The sequence below is a fragment of the Oratosquilla oratoria genome, chromosome 20 (genome assembly GCF_046742065.1).
Source record: "Oratosquilla oratoria isolate Oo_2021 chromosome 20, ASM4674206v1, whole genome shotgun sequence".
Classification (NCBI taxonomy): Eukaryota; Metazoa; Arthropoda; class Malacostraca; order Stomatopoda; family Squillidae; genus Oratosquilla; species Oratosquilla oratoria.
Genome location: NC_134796.1, coordinates 57,371,570 through 57,387,337, shown reverse-complemented (window position 1 = coordinate 57,387,337; position 15,768 = coordinate 57,371,570). Strand labels below are relative to the sequence as shown.

General features: G+C 41.0%; 1 protein-coding gene across 1 annotated transcript; it reads left to right on the top strand.

Annotated features, from left to right (window-relative positions):
• Positions 1 to 2,967: 2,967 nt before the first annotated feature.
• On the top strand, positions 2,968 to 4,086 carry LOC143036342 (serine/threonine-protein kinase grp-like). The gene is made up of 2 exons (XM_076203590.1): positions 2,968 to 3,225; positions 3,340 to 4,086. The coding sequence occupies exons 1-2, from the start codon at positions 2,968 to 2,970 to the stop codon at positions 4,084 to 4,086; spliced, it is 1,005 nt and encodes a 334-aa protein (XP_076059705.1).
• The last annotated feature ends 11,682 nt before the right edge of the window (positions 4,087 to 15,768 follow it).

Sequence of the window (15,768 nt, the reverse complement as noted above, 5' to 3'; positions counted from 1 at the left end):
ACGTAAAACGCCTTATCGTCGACTCTTGATATATGTTAGAAAAATGCCTTAAGGACTGATGAGATTTTTTTATATTTGAGATTTTAGAGATCTACGGTTTCGGGAAAATAGACGGAAACGATTTATAGAAATAATTATGCGAAATAATCATATATATATATATGTGTGTGTGTGTGTGTATGTGTGCGCGCGCGTATGTGTGTGTGTTTGCGTGTATATATATGCGTTTATATTAGGTTGTGAGTGTTTTTGTATATAAATATATTGGTAGGGTCATGCCTTAGGTATAAACGCGGATATACATTGAACTTTCTACATATATAAATATTATATATATATATATATATATATATATATATATATATACAATACTGTATCGTGAACAAGACAGAAGGAGATGAAGGATGGCTGAATCAATTTTTATTCGTCTGGATCAACCCTCCATCAATATCCAGCTACAGCCTGAAGTTTCACTCCCATCAATGAGAAAGCCCAACCAGCAACCTACAGGGAACCCGTCGGCACTCCGTGGGTAGCTATGCGGACACGACATCTCCCCCGCCACACCTCGTATGACTTCCTGTCCCAGTGTTTCTTCGCGGGTACAAAATCTCCCCCGCCACACCTCGTATGTCATTCCTGTTTTCACAGTGTATATTGTAACTCCTGAAGATGACCTCTGATTGGGTCGAAAGACGTCTAGAGTAAACAACATGTACCTTGGAGATTCTATCAATACCCTGACCTCCAACCTCCGCACTCTCATTCGAAATATCGAGAGTACTTCTTACAAGTTGAACAATGCTACTACTGCTGTAGACTTCAACAAAGCCTGTATTCAAAATGGCCTCCTTCCAATATATATATATATATGTATATATATATATGCGTATGTTGCATATCAAACACAGCAACCCCGACATGAATAAGCAGCTTCAAGATCTCCAAATTCTCCCTTCTTCTAAAGCCATGATCGCACATTTCCATATTGATGATGCCCATTCTTCCACCTCACAGCACGGTGAACAATTGACCACCCCACGGCGGGGGTGATCAATTGTCATTGCTGGGGTTTCTGTCATTTTTTCCACCTCTCATAAGTTAGTACTTATTTCATATTATTTGTTTGTTTGTAACCTCTCCTTAGCTCATTTATGTAACACTATTTCTGTATATTTCCGATTTGACTTTTGTATGTATTATTCTGCCTTGAAATACGTCGCCTTGCTCGCAGTATTGAACAAGTTAGCAAGAAAATTGTGAGTTGTCATCATGCTATTATATACAATATATATATATATATATATATATATATATCATGTGCAAACCACTCTTGGAGAAAAGAAGACTGAAGAGGATTGCAGTTTGCGATCGAAATATATAGATATGTACTGCAATCTTCTTCAGTAGATATCTACAGAAGAGAATTGCTGTTTGCAATCGAAATATATAGATTCCCCTTCTCCAGTCTTTTTTACTCCTACAGTGGTTTTCACGTGATTGAGAGTTGTATGATTAAATTTTTCACCTGTAGTATATATATATATATATATATATATATATATATATATATATCACTCATAAATCGTGCTATATGATCCGTAAGCTCTCATCCGGGAGGGTAATCCTTATTGATCACGAGTCGAGCACGTGAACCAAGACCATGGTAAATCACACAACTATAGAGATACAAGAGATTACACGCACAAATATTCCTTTTCAACCAAGCTTTCGTCATTCGCTTTCCTAATTGTCTCAGTCGATCTCTTTGGCATATCTTATGGTAAACCAAATATAATAAATATACATTGAATGTTTATACATATGTAGGAGAGATTACGGTAGAGAGGGGAAAGAGCAAATATGAAGAGGAGGGGAGTGAAAAAGAGAATGAACGAAACAGAGATTATCTAGTGTATGGCAGAGTTTATCACTCTGGTTCTCATGATTTCTAGGTTTCTGCGGAACTTGAGCTTTTGTGAGGGATAGTGATCAATTTCTTAAGTGATTAAAGCAGTAGTTGTAGTAGTACCGATGATGATGATGATTGATGGATGATAATGATTAATGGATGATGATTGATGGATGATGATAATGAATATGAAGATGATGATGATGATGGGAAGACCTAAAACATAACAGTTAGGCCAGATATCTTGCAAAAAGTTTTTCGTTGTCTGACTTTTTAATGCACATAACTACGACGACGATGAGGACGACAGTATTGATGACAATGAAATTTTGTGTAATTTTTCCTTTATCTTGAATATTCGTATTTTTTGCATTGTCATTAATCTGAATGTATAGCTTATATTTTGCTGGTAGCGTAATCGGAAGCGTGCTGGCCCCACATCCTATTATTTGTGAGTTCGAATCCCGCACTTTTCTTCGATTCCCAGCACTGACTGTTACCTGTTCCAACAGGTCCCCAAAGCAAATAGGGTAAAGGTGATGGCTTTGGCCGTAACTACTCAGCGCCTCTTGGCGTAGGCTCCTTAACAATTATGGGTTGCTTGGGCCTATTATCAAAACATTGTATTATCCATATTATGCAAAGTTTAAGTTTAGAAAATAAAAATAAAAATTTCTTTTTATGTCCGAGTTCCTTGAGACATGAAAATTACTTCACGACTTCTGCAATGAGAAAAAAAGAATAAAAATGCAGGTCTTTATAACAATGCATTCTATGATCATATTTGAACCTCACAAAAGGGTATCAGGGGAGCAGATATTCATATAATGTCAACAAAATGCATCCTTATTTGGTCTATTATGATTGGTAAATGCAATCTAAACATGGTCTCCACCTGTATAAATGATAATGGTCACATGTTCCTGTAACGTAACTTACGTGAAAATGGGCGGAAAGACTTCATTGGTGTAATGTATATCCTAGATTCTCTAAAGACCTCTTACCGCAAGTAATTTTTGTTCAAATACCTAAAGGTTTCACCGTTTGGCGAAGACATGGAGCTCAACCACACAACAACCGAAGGAGGAACAGGAGCTGGTGGCCTAGGGCCACAGAAGAATTCAAAGGACCTCGAAAGGAGCTTCGAAAGGAGCATTCGAGCCTTACTAAGTGGATGCAGCGACAAAGAGAGAGAAGTCCTGCTTAATAACCACATTGAAGAGATCGAAGTCTTCTTGGAATCTGCAAAGATGGAAGACACTCTTCTCGAATCCTTTGAACACATCTCGCGTGTCTCGAAGACCGCGAAGATTGTAACAGAAGAGATCAAAAGACAGAAGATAAAAAAACGAAAAATTGTAGAAGAGATTCCAATGAAAAACAAGAAATTTAAAATTTCGGATCAAAGAAATATAAAAGTACTGAAGTTGTTGGGCAGAGGTTCCTTTGGCTCTGTTTATCTTGTGAAAGATACCACAACTCAAGTACAATTCGCACGAAAATCCATTAGAATTAGAGGTCTAACAAGTCCGACTAAGGAAATTGATATCCATAGAAGACTAGACCATAAGAACGTTGTATCGTTCCTTGGCGAAGATAGAGACAGGAAGTTTGTTTACATTTACCTTGAATATGTAAACGGAGGAACATTGCAAGAGAGAATTGAACCAAGTGGTATGGAGGAGAACCAAGTTCAATTCTACTTTAAGCAGTTGATTAGAGGGGTCAAATACCTTCATTCCAAGAAAGTAGCTCACAGAGACCTAAAACCTGAGAACCTTTTCCTGTCCAGAACCGAAGATCTCAAAATCGGAGACTTCGGTCTGGCTATAGAGTTCGAGAAGGACAGGTACCTGTGGCAGGTATGTGGAACATCCGGGTACATTGCACCCGAAGTCTTTACTGGAAGATACAGAGGAGAGCCCGCAGACGTTTGGTCTTGCGGCATCATCCTCTTCCAGCTACTTACCGGTCAGAAGCCTTGGGAGGACGCTCAGACCAAAGATGTTAACTTTGAGATCTGGTCCTCTTCATCTTCAGAAATGCGTCTCCGAAGTCCTTGGAGATCACTGTCCAAGAAAGCTTTTAGTCTCCTTCAAAATATTCTTGCTCGAAAACGAAAATACAGAGCAACGCTTTCAAAGATCAAACAAAACAGTTGGTTCCAAGGTTGAACGAAATTAAAGCGCATGAAATTCATCTAAACTAAATCATGAGTATAATTCTAGAGGAAATATCAACAATTAATTCTGAAACATTGGTCAGCATGACCATCTTCTGTTTAAGGTGTATTCATTAACACCATAATTATTACGAGGTTTCCCTCAGCTGAATAAAATTTCTTGACGCCAACCAAGGTCCACACAGCCGATATCACACACACACACACAGACATATATATATATATTATATATATATATATATATATATATATATATATATATATATATATATATATAACGTAGAAACCACTGTTGGAGTAGAAAAGACTGGAAACGGGGAATCTATATATTTCGATTGCAAACTGCAATCCTCTTCAGTAGATACAAATAAGAGAGAGGGCGTACTGTTTAAGTAGCACCCTTAACAAAAGAAAGGGGAACATGGGAAGATATCTCTACCCTATTCTCACTCCGTATGTGAGGTCAGGAGGCAAATGAGCTTTCACTAGGTTGGAGATGAAGAGTCCGGACATTATGTCCGGGGACCATTGGCCCTTTGAAATATTCATGTTGGGTTGAAATTCAATGATCGTAGATTCTACCATTTTTCTCCTGAACTCACATCTGGATTTATAAATAAGCTCAGCTCTGTCCCAATCTAAACAATGTTTAAATTGCTTAACATGTTGGAACACAGCTGAGCTATCTTGTGCATATCTAATGGAACGTTTATGTTCAATCATCCTGGTGTTCAAATCCCTTCCAGTCTGTCCGATGTAAACTAAGTCACAACCTTTACACGGAATCGAATAAACCCCTTGGCTCTGTTCTTCTTTTAACCTTTGATGGACATTTACCACCTTTTTATTAATGGTGTTAGGGTAATAATTAATCAAATTTAATTTGTCTTTGGGAAGAAACTTGGTCGAGGGAATGAATGATTCAGAAAAGGGAACGATTAAAGAGCTCTTACCCAATGAAAAATTAGAGGAAGTGGGGGTGGTGTTGAAAAAATTGGATCTCGCTCGGCTGAGGGCTTTGACCAAGAACCAATCCGGGTAAGCTAAATTACTAAGTTGAGATTTTATAATGTTAAATTCTCCTTCAAGAAACTGGGGGCTGCAAATTCTAAGGGCTCGAAGGAATAAACCTGAAGCGACGCTACTTTTTACTTTGTCTGGGTGACTGCTGAAAAAATGAAGATAACTACCAGAATGGGTTTCTTTTCTATAGACGGTAAAAGCAAGCTTGTCTCCGTCACGAACAATAAGAACATCTAAAAAGGGTAGCTTACCTTGTTCTTCCCATTCAACTTTAAACTTAATGTTCGAGGCTAAGGAATTTAAATTAGCAAAGAAGTTATCGAATGAGCCCCAATTTTCATCCCAAAGAGTGAAAATGTCATCTACGTATCTAAACCAAACCATGTCTACGGGTTTAATGGTGGGCAGAAGAACAGACTCAAAGTATTCCATGTACAGATTGGCCAGTACAGGAGAGAGATTTGAACCCATGCTACAACCAAATTTTTGTCTGAAAAAAGAATTCTGGAAGGAAAAAACATTTGATGTGACACACAGGCGAATAAGCGCAATGATTTTTGAAACGGGAAGTGGGAATTTGTCCTGAAATGGTTGTAGCTTAGTTTCCAGGAAGGATAGAACGTCATCAATACAGACATGAGTGAAAAGAGAAATTACATCCAGGCTAAGCATTTTCCTACTAGAAAAATTCACTTTTTTTATTTTTGTGATGAAATCCTCTGAGTGTTTTAAATGAGAATCGGAGAAAGTACCAGCAAACCTTTTATCCCCGTTTGTTGGTACTTTCTCCGATTCTCATTTAAAACACTCAGAGGATTTCATCACAAAAATAAAAAAAGTGAATTTTTCTAGTAGGAAAATGCTTAGCCTGGATGTAATTTCTCTTTTCACTCATGTCTGTATTGATGACGTTCTATCCTTCCTGGAAACTAAGCTACAACCATTTCAGGACAAATTCCCACTTCCCGTTTCAAAAATCATTGCGCTTATTCGCCTGTGTGTCACATCAAATGTTTTTTCCTTCCAGAATTCTTTTTTCAGACAAAAATTTGGTTGTAGCATGGGTTCAAATCTCTCTCCTGTACTGGCCAATCTGTACATGGAATACTTTGAGTCTGTTCTTCTGCCCACCATTAAACCCGTAGACATGGTTTGGTTTAGATACGTAGATGACATTTTCACTCTTTGGGATGAAAATTGGGGCTCATTCGATAACTTCTTTGCTAATTTAAATTCCTTAGCCTCGAACATTAAGTTTAAAGTTGAATGGGAAGAACAAGGTAAGCTACCCTTTTTAGATGTTCTTATTGTTCGTGACGGAGACAAGCTTGCTTTTACCGTCTATAGAAAAGAAACCCATTCTGGTAGTTATCTTCATTTTTTCAGCAGTCACCCAGACAAAGTAAAAAGTAGCGTCGCTTCAGGTTTATTCCTTCGAGCCCTTAGAATTTGCAGCCCCCAGTTTCTTGAAGGAGAATTTAACATTATAAAATCTCAACTTAGTAATTTAGCTTACCCGGATTGGTTCTTGGTCAAAGCCCTCAGCCGAGCGAGATCCAATTTTTTCAACACCACCCCCACTTCCTCTAATTTTTCATTGGGTAAGAGCTCTTTAATCGTTCCCTTTTCTGAATCATTCATTCCCTCGACCAAGTTTCTTCCCAAAGACAAATTAAATTTGATTAATTATTACCCTAACACCATTAATAAAAAGGTGGTAAATGTCCATCAAAGGTTAAAAGAAGAACAGAGCCAAGGGGTTTATTCGATTCCGTGTAAAGGTTGTGACTTAGTTTACATCGGACAGACTGGAAGGGATTTGAACACCAGGATGATTGAACATAAACGTTCCATTAGATATGCACAAGATAGCTCAGCTGTGTTCCAACATGTTAAGCAATTTAAACATTGTTTAGATTGGGACAGAGCTGAGCTTATTTATAAATCCAGATGTGAGTTCAGGAGAAAAATGGTAGAATCTACGATCATTGAATTTCAGCCCAACATGAATATTTCAAAGGGCCAATGGTCCCCGGACATAATGTCCGGACTCTTCATCTCCAACCTAGTGTAAGCTCATTTGCCTCCTGACCTCACATACGGAGTGAGAATAGGGTAGAGATATCTTCCCATGTTCCCCTTTCTTTTGTTAAGGGTGCTACTTAAACAGTACGCCCTCTCTCTTATTTGTATCTACTGAAGAGGATTGCAGTTTGCAATCGAAATATATAGATTCCCCGTTTCCAGTCTTTTCTACTCCAACAGTGGTTTCTACGTTATTGACAAATGTGTGATTACATTTTTCACCTGTAATATATATATATATATACAAGCAGCGGCTTCGCCGCACCTGGCTACGCCGGGTTGTTTGACCTGCGGCGCTTCGCGCCCTGGGCTACGCCCCTTTCTGCTTCTGAGATCATAAGGTATGTAAGATGTGTAAATGAAAGGACCTTATGCGAATCGTGGTTTTTATTCAGTCTCACATGTAATACGTTTTTTCCTAACCGGAGGAGATTCGTCTCCGCCGTCTGAATCTGTATCAGTGCACATACTGGTTGATTTACATTTCGGTGATCTCCGTTCATCCGTGTCTCCTTGAAAAAAATCACCTTCCTTTGAAACTACTGAATAGATGCTTTCACGTTAAACGCTTTAGTGTTCGAATACAACGCAGAGAACTTGTTTTTGTGCTCATTTCTGAGTCCAGCGGCTAACTCTTTGTTCTCTTTAAACTCCTTCTTGGACACTCCCTTAGTAGCTGTCAGCCACTTCCACAAATGCCTGGATCTTCGTATATAAGCGGCATCGTTTTTTCCCGCCATCTTTATCGCCGATTCTTGATATATTTTAGAAAAATGCCTTAACGACTGATGAGATTTTTTATATTTGAGATTTTAGAGATCTACGGTTTCGGGAAAATAGACGGAAACGATTTATAGAAATATTCATATGTTTATACATATATATATATATATATATATATATATATATATATATATATATATATATATATATATATATATCACCCATAAATAGTGCTATATGATCCGTAAGGTTTCATCCGGGAGGGTAATACTTATTGATCACGAGTCGAGCACGTGAACCAAGACCATGGTAAATCACACAACTATAGAGATACAAGAGATTACACGCACAAATATTCCTTTTCAACCAAGCTCTGGTCATTCGCATTCCTATTTTTCTCAGTCGATCTCTGTGGCATATCTTATGGTAAACCAAAGTGTTTTAAACCAAGATTATTGCATTACCAAGCGATTAAGTCTATTTCTATCAGGAAATACCAGTTTTTTGAAATTTGCATTACACGTCTACGTTGTTTTCAATCTGGATATCTAGTACAATGCTCAAGTGTTTTTATGTTTGATTGTGGGGCATGGCAATTGGGAAAAAATCTAGAAAAGAAGATGAGAGATAGTAAGAGAAGGCGGAAGAGGTGAAAATGGGGAAAGACTGGTGAAGGGGGGGAGGGGTTGGGTAGGGGGAGAGGGGTTGGATAGGGGGAAGAGAGGAAAGGGGGGAGAGGGGTTGGGTAGTGGGAAGAGAGGAAAGGGGGAGGAGTGGAAAGGGGGAGGACAGGAAAGGGGAAGGAGAGGATAGGGTGAGGAGAGGAAAGGGGGAGGATAGGAAAGGGGGAGGAGAGGAAAGGAGAAGGAGAGGAAAGGGTGAGGAGAGGAAAGGGGAAGGAGAGGATAGGGGGAGGAGAGGAATGGGGGAGGATAGGAAAGATGAAGGAGAGGAAAGGGGGAGGAGAGGAAGGGGGAGGAGAAGAAAGGGGGAGGAGAGGACAGAGGAAGGAGTGGAAAGGGGAAGGAGAGGAAAGGGGTGAAGTCGAGATAAGGGTACTAGGAAAGGAAGGTGGAGGTGGAAGGAAAAAGGGGGGGAAAGGAAGAGAGGGAGAGGTGGGGGAAGGGGAGACGAGAAGCGGAGTTGGGGAGAAAATGGTGAGAGGAGAGCGGAAGGGGAGGAGAAGGAGAGAAAGAAGGGGGGAGAGAAGAAGGGAAGGACAGAAGTATGTTAGGAGAAAAGAAAGGAGAGGAGAGGAGGAGAGAAAAGGAGGGGGAAGGGAAGGGAAGGATAGGAGTGGGAGAAGACAAGAAGGGGAGGGGGGAGGAGAGAAAGCAGGGAGGAGAGGAGGAAGGAAGGAGAGAAGGAAGGGAGGAGAAAAGGAGCGAAAGGAAGGAGAAAAAGAAGGAAGGAGAAGAGAGAATGTTGGAATGAGAGAGAGAGCGGAGGAGAGGAGAGAAGCAGAAGAAGACGGGAAGAAATAAGGAGGGGAGGATAGAAGGAGGAGAGGAGAGAAGGGAGAGGAGAGAATGAAGGAAAGAGAGAGGGTGGGGAGGAGAGAAAGATGGGAAGAAAAAAGGGGAGAGAATGGGGAGGAGGATGGGGAGAGAAGGTGGGGAGGAGAGTAGTGGGGAAGGGGAAGAGAGTAGTGGAGGAAGGGAGGAGAGAAGGTGGGGAGGAAAGAAGGAAGGATGGAGAGGAGGAAGGGAGAAGAGGAGGGGAGGAGGGATTGAAGGATGGAGAGATGGCGGAAAGAAGAGAAGAAAGGATGGAGAGATGGAGGGGAGAAGAGAATTAGTGAAGAAGAGAAACAGGGAAGGAGATAAAGGTGAGTTGAGAAGGAGGGGAGGAGAGAAGGAAGAGAGAAGAAAATGAGGGGAGGAGAGGAGAATGGAAGGAGAGAAGCAGGCGAGGAAAGGAGAGAAGGAGGGAGGGAGAAGAGGAAGGGAGGAGAGAAGGAAGAGAGGAGAAAATGAGGGGAGGAGAGAAGGAAGAGAAGAGAATGAGGGGAGGAGAAAAGAAGGGGAAGGAAGGGGAGGGGGGAAGTGAAGGGGGGAAGGAAGAAGAAGAGAGGAGGAAAAGGGGTAAGGAGCAGAGGAGGGGAGGAGAGAATGAGGGAAGGAGAGGATAAGAGGAGGAGGGGAGGGAAGAAGAAGATAAGAGAAGGAGTGGATGACATAAGGAGGGAAGAAGAAGATAAGAGAAAGAGGAGAAAAGGAGGGAGGAGAGAAGGTGGGGAGAAGAAGAGGAGGGGAGGAAGGGAGGAGAGAAGGAGGGGAGGAGAGAAGGTGGGGAGGAGAGAAGTAGGGAAGAAGTAAAGGAAAGGAGAAAAGGAGGGGAGGAGAGAAGGAGTGGAGGAGAAAAGGAGTGGAGGAGAGAAAAAGAGAAGGGGAGGAGGAGAAAGGAAAAGGGTAGAAGGGAAGGAGGAGAAGGAAAGGATGGGGGAGAAGGAAAGGAAGGGAGAGGAGGAAAGGAGGGGTGAGAGAGGGTAGGGAGGAAAGAAAGAGGGAAAGAGAGAAGGGAGGAAGGAAGGAGGGGGAGGGGGAGAAGAGGAAGAGGGGAGGAGAGAAAGGGAGAAAGAAAGGAAGAGGGGAGGAGAGAAATGGGGGAGGAAGGAAAGAGGGGAGGAGAGAAGGAGGAAAATAAGTTGAGGGAGAAAAGGGAGGAAGAGGGGAGGAGAGAAATAGGGGAGGAAGGAAAGAGGGGAGGAGAGAAAGAGAGGAGAGAAAGAGGAAAAGAAGATGATGGGGAGAAGAGGAGGATGGGAGGAGAGAAGGACGGAAGGAACGAGAGGGGGAGAAGAGAAAGAGAGGAGGAGAGACGGTGGAGAGAAGAGAAGGGAAGGAAGGGGAGAGGGAGATGGGGAGGAGGAGAGGAGGATGGGAGGAGAGAAGGACGGAAGGAACGAGAGGGGGAGAAGAGAAAGAGAGGAGGAGAGACGGTGGAGAGAAGAGAAGGGAAGGAAGGAAGGGGAGAGGGAGATGGGGAGGAGGAGAGGAGAGAAAGGGGAAAGGAGAGGAGGTGGGAGGAAGAAGATGGAGAGAATGGAAGGAGAGGAGGAGAGGTGGGGAGGAGCGAAAGAGGGGAAGAGAGCAGAGAAGGAGAGACAAGAGGGGAGGGGGGAAGAGTAGGAGGGGAGGGGGAGAAGAGTAGGAGGGGAGGGGAGAAGGGAGGGGTGGAGAGAAAGAAGGTGAGGTGGAGAAGAGAAGGGGGAGAAGAGAAGGAGGGGGAGAAGAGAAGGAGGAGGAGAAGAGGGGGGAAGAGTGACTCTTGTTATGGCTTGCAGTTGACCAGGGCTTATATCCTTGTGGACAATCTAGCGCTGCTGCCGTGCAGGAGGAGGAAGAAGAGGAAGGAAGGGGAAGGAAGGGAAAGAAGACGAAGGGGAAAGTGGCACTCATTTCCATAACTTTTGACTCGGCCACAGCATGTCATAACACATCGTTCAGGTTGGTAATGAAAAAACTTTGATATATTTTTTGTCACTGCTACTTTCATCACCAAATAAACACAAATATATCTATCTATAAACCAAAGGCTTTTTTTTCGTGGTTCTCGGGGCTGGTACCTGGACGGACTTCAATCATGTAGAATGTCCGCAACTGTTCGCACATGGACGCAAGAGACGGTGGGTATCCACGGTATCCCACTGCAAGGGCGATACCAGGAGGAAGCCAATGTATCACACAGCGATGTCACTAAGTCACCTCTGGTTCGAGGTGACCAGCGGTCGGGGGCCATTACTCAGAGTGGATGCTCTTCCTAACCTCTGCGCCGCGGCCAGGATTCGAACAGACGACGAATCCCCGCGCAGTTACCAGACGCGCGCTTTACCAACCGAGCCACGGTGGGCCACCTAGGGTTTCTTCCTCCATATAAAAGGAGGTAGTCAAGTCAAAGGCACGTACCCACTCTCACTCTTTCCATTCCCCTCCACCACTCTTTCTTCCCTCTAATCACATCTCTTCGTGGATAAATGAGAAATAATAATATGAAATGTTTACTAGTACGATAAAGCTTTTGTTGGGATGCTCAGTGCAGTGACTTGTCGTCGAGTAATACTTCTCTCCATTAACACAATTCCTTACGAAGTAGTTCTTGACAACGAAATTATTACTAGAAGTCGTTAGGAAGGTGAAACGCGTGGGTTCCTGTCCTGATTACAAAACAGAGGTTAGGTGAGTCATTTACACTAAGCATTTGTCCCCAGTCACCTGAACCAAAGTCCTTTCTTAAGGTACCGTCCTCTTAACCTTGTAGATGGTAGTTCCTGACGCAAAAGCCGATTCAGCTTTGATATTATTTGCAAGCAGTGAATAGAAAAGACGGTGAGGAGCCTACACCATGAGACGCGTAGCTATACATGAAGCCATCATCTTGCCCTATCTATGCACTTGAATTGTTAGGGCAGGTAACGATCACTGCTAAAGATCGAAGAGAATACGGGATCCAAAGGATTACAAAAGAGGAGCATGCCGACAGCAGACCTTTTGGTCCATAACTACTAAGTATTTCAGCGGCTTTGACCCATCGTTTTTCGCTCATATTTCCGAAATAATCATTCACATCAGCATGGCATATTAGCACAGCCTAATTCACACCCTGCGCTAATTTATGACATTATAGTGCATTCACAAGTGTATTTAATTACGGTGTTTACTCTTGATATTAAGTGTGTCGTAGCCGACACCAATGAAGTAAATCGAACAAGTGAAGTTGGGATACACGAGGTAGTTTGTGATGACGTCACGACTTCACCTGTTCGATTTACATCACGAGTGTCGGCTACTACACACTTAATATCAAGAGTAAACGCCGTAATTAAATACACTTGTGAATGCACTATAACGTCCAAAATTAGGGCAGGGTGTGAATTAGGCTGTGCTAATATATCATACTGATGTGAATGGTTATTTCGGAAATATGAGCGAAACACGATGGGTCAAAGCCGCTGAAATACTTAGTAGGTCGGATGCGAAAAAGTTATATAATGATAGAGAAATGAATTAATAAACAAATAAATAAAAATATAATAATATAAATAATCATAGATAAAATAAATAAATAGGTAAAGTTACACAATAAACCAATGGGTAAATCGTAAATAATAATAAATGGGCAGATATATAATAATAAGTGATAAACAAGCAAATAATAATAAAGAGACAAATAATAACAAACAAATAAACAAATAAAATAAATGGCAGGCATTACAGTATCTTGCTTAGGTGTTTACCTAAACGAATCTTAAAGTTTCGAATTCAACTACATTGCACCACCTCTGCAGGAAGTTTACTCCATTCATTAACTACACGGTTGGGGAAGGTGTTTCTACCCATTCCAAAATAAATCTATTTCCTGACAACTAAGCGAATACGAGACCATTTGCAAAACGATATATAATCGTCTGAGATCCAGTAACTATCAGTTATTAGTGCGTACCTCCAATTTATTTTGTGATCCTAAAACTACACCGAATACATAATTATACTGATGACGTCATGGCATAACTATACCGATGACGTCACAGCTAAGGTGAGTCAGGTACTGAAGATTGAGCATCCTATTTAGAGGGAGATGCGGGATATTGGTTACGTGATTGGGTGAATTTGAGTGTGATGAGGAGATGGAGATGAGATAGAGGAAGAAGAGTAGCCTACGGAAAGGGGTGAAACGTAGGAGTAAAGAAGGATTAAGTGAGAATCTGTAGAAACTGGAAAAGAGGATAAAGATATAAGAGGAGAAGAAGAGAATAATGAAGATAGTGGAATAGTAGGTGTAAAGTAAGATGAAGAAATCGAAAAAAGTGAAGAGAGGCAGTTTAAATAGGGAAGACGTAAAACATAACAGTTAGGCCAGATATCTTGCAAAAACTTTTTCGTTGTCTGACTTTTTAATGCACATCACTACGAGTATTAGGTTTCTTTTGTTTTATAAGCACGACGAGTGACTAAGAAAATGATATAACAAAAATACGAACAGAATAGAAAGCAAAAAGAAAACATATATCACAAAATAAAAATGAAATAAAAAGAGATTTAGTGAGAAAAGGAATGAAACCACTGCAAATTATTAAAAATAAATTAAAAGATAAATATTTATCTACTCCTAGCACCCGACCTACTTATGGACCAAATTGTCTCCTGTCGGTATGTTCTCCCTTTGTATTCCTTCGTAAAATGATAACAACGGAATGGAAAAGCGGAGGAAAAAGAAAAGAAAGGAAGGACCAGACACACGTGTATCAGGGAAACCAACCACAACAGAACACAACCCGAAAGGAACGAAAAAATACTAAAAAGGCCTAAGAAAAGATTCAGTGAGAAAACCAATGACCCCACTGAAAGTATTAGTAAACAAATTAAAATATAAACAAGATCATAATAACACAAATGAAAAAGAGGAGGAAGAAGACCAGAAGGATGGGTCAGGAAAGACGCGTGCACAGGAAACCAAGCAAAACAGAACACAACCGAGACGGATTGGAAGTAATATGAGAATCGTGGGCGATGATAATAATTATTAATAACAACAAATGAATAGGAACAACTGCCCCACGCAGCTGGCAGAAGAGACCCAGTACAAGGCAGCTGCTGTAGCTCAACTCCTCACCAGCTTCTCAACCGCCGAGAGGATAAATCAACCTCAACTCAGACGCTGTTGAGAAGCATCCGCGGCATACATCATGAGTTCTCAACCTCTTTTTCCTAATGTGTACCACGTTTATGCATTGCTGTTACTTGATTTATATATACAATAAATATACATTGAATGTTTATACATATGTAGGAGAGATTACGGTAGAGAGGAGAAAGAGCAAATACAAAGAGAAGGGGAGTGAAAAAGAGAATGAACGAAAAAGAGATTACCTAGTGTATGGCAGTTTTTCACTCTGGTTCTCATGATTTCTAGGTTTCTGCGGAACTTGAGTTTCTGTGAGGGATAGTGATCAATTTCTTAAGTGATTAAAGTAGTAGTCGTAGTAGTACCGATGATGATGATGATTGATGGATGATGATTAATGGATGATGATGATTGATGGATGATGATGATAATGATAAGACCTAAAACAACAGTTAGGCCAGATATCTTGCAAAAAGTTTTTCGTTGTCTGACTTTTTAATGCACATAGCTACGACGACGACGACGACAGTATTGATGACAATAAAAATTTGTGTAATTTTTCCTTTATCTTGAATATTCGTATTTTTTGCATTGTCATTAATCTGAATGTATAGCTTATGTTTTGCTGGTAGCGTGATCGGAAGCGTGTTGGCCCCACATCCTATTATTTGTGAGTTCGAATCCCGCACTTTTCTTCGATTCTCAGCACACACTGTTACCTGTTCCAACAGGTCCCCAAAACAAATAGGGCAAAGGTGACGGCTTTGGCCGTAACTACTCAGCGCCTCTTGGCGTAGGCTCCTCACCAACTATGGTTTGCTTGGGCCTATTATCAAAACACTGTATTATCTATATTCTGCAAAGTTTAACTTTAGAAAAGAAAAAGAAAAATTCTTGTTATGTCCGACTTCCTTGAGACATGAAAACTATTTCACGACTTCTGCAATGAGAAAAAAATAAAAATAAAAATGCAGGTCTTTATACCAATGCATTCTATGATCATATTTGAACCTCACAAAAGAGTATCAGGGGAGCAGATATTCATATAATGTCAATAATGCATCCTTATTTGGTCTATTATGATTGGTAAAGGAAATCTAAACATGGTCTCCACCTATATAAATGATAATGGTCACATGTTCCTGTAATGTAACTTATTTGAAAATGGGCGGAAAGACTTCATTGGTGTAATGTATATCCGAGATTCTCTAAAGACCTC

Excerpts from the sequence above, each read along its gene's own strand:
- LOC143036342 (XM_076203590.1), top strand. The coding sequence starts at position 2,968 with ATGGAGCTCAACCACACAACAACCGAAGGAGGAACAGGAGCTGGTGGC. Across the intron at positions 3,226-3,339 it reads TCTCGAAGACCGCGAAGATT|TTGTTGGGCAGAGGTTCCTT; the intron begins GTAACAGAAGAG and ends AAAGTACTGAAG.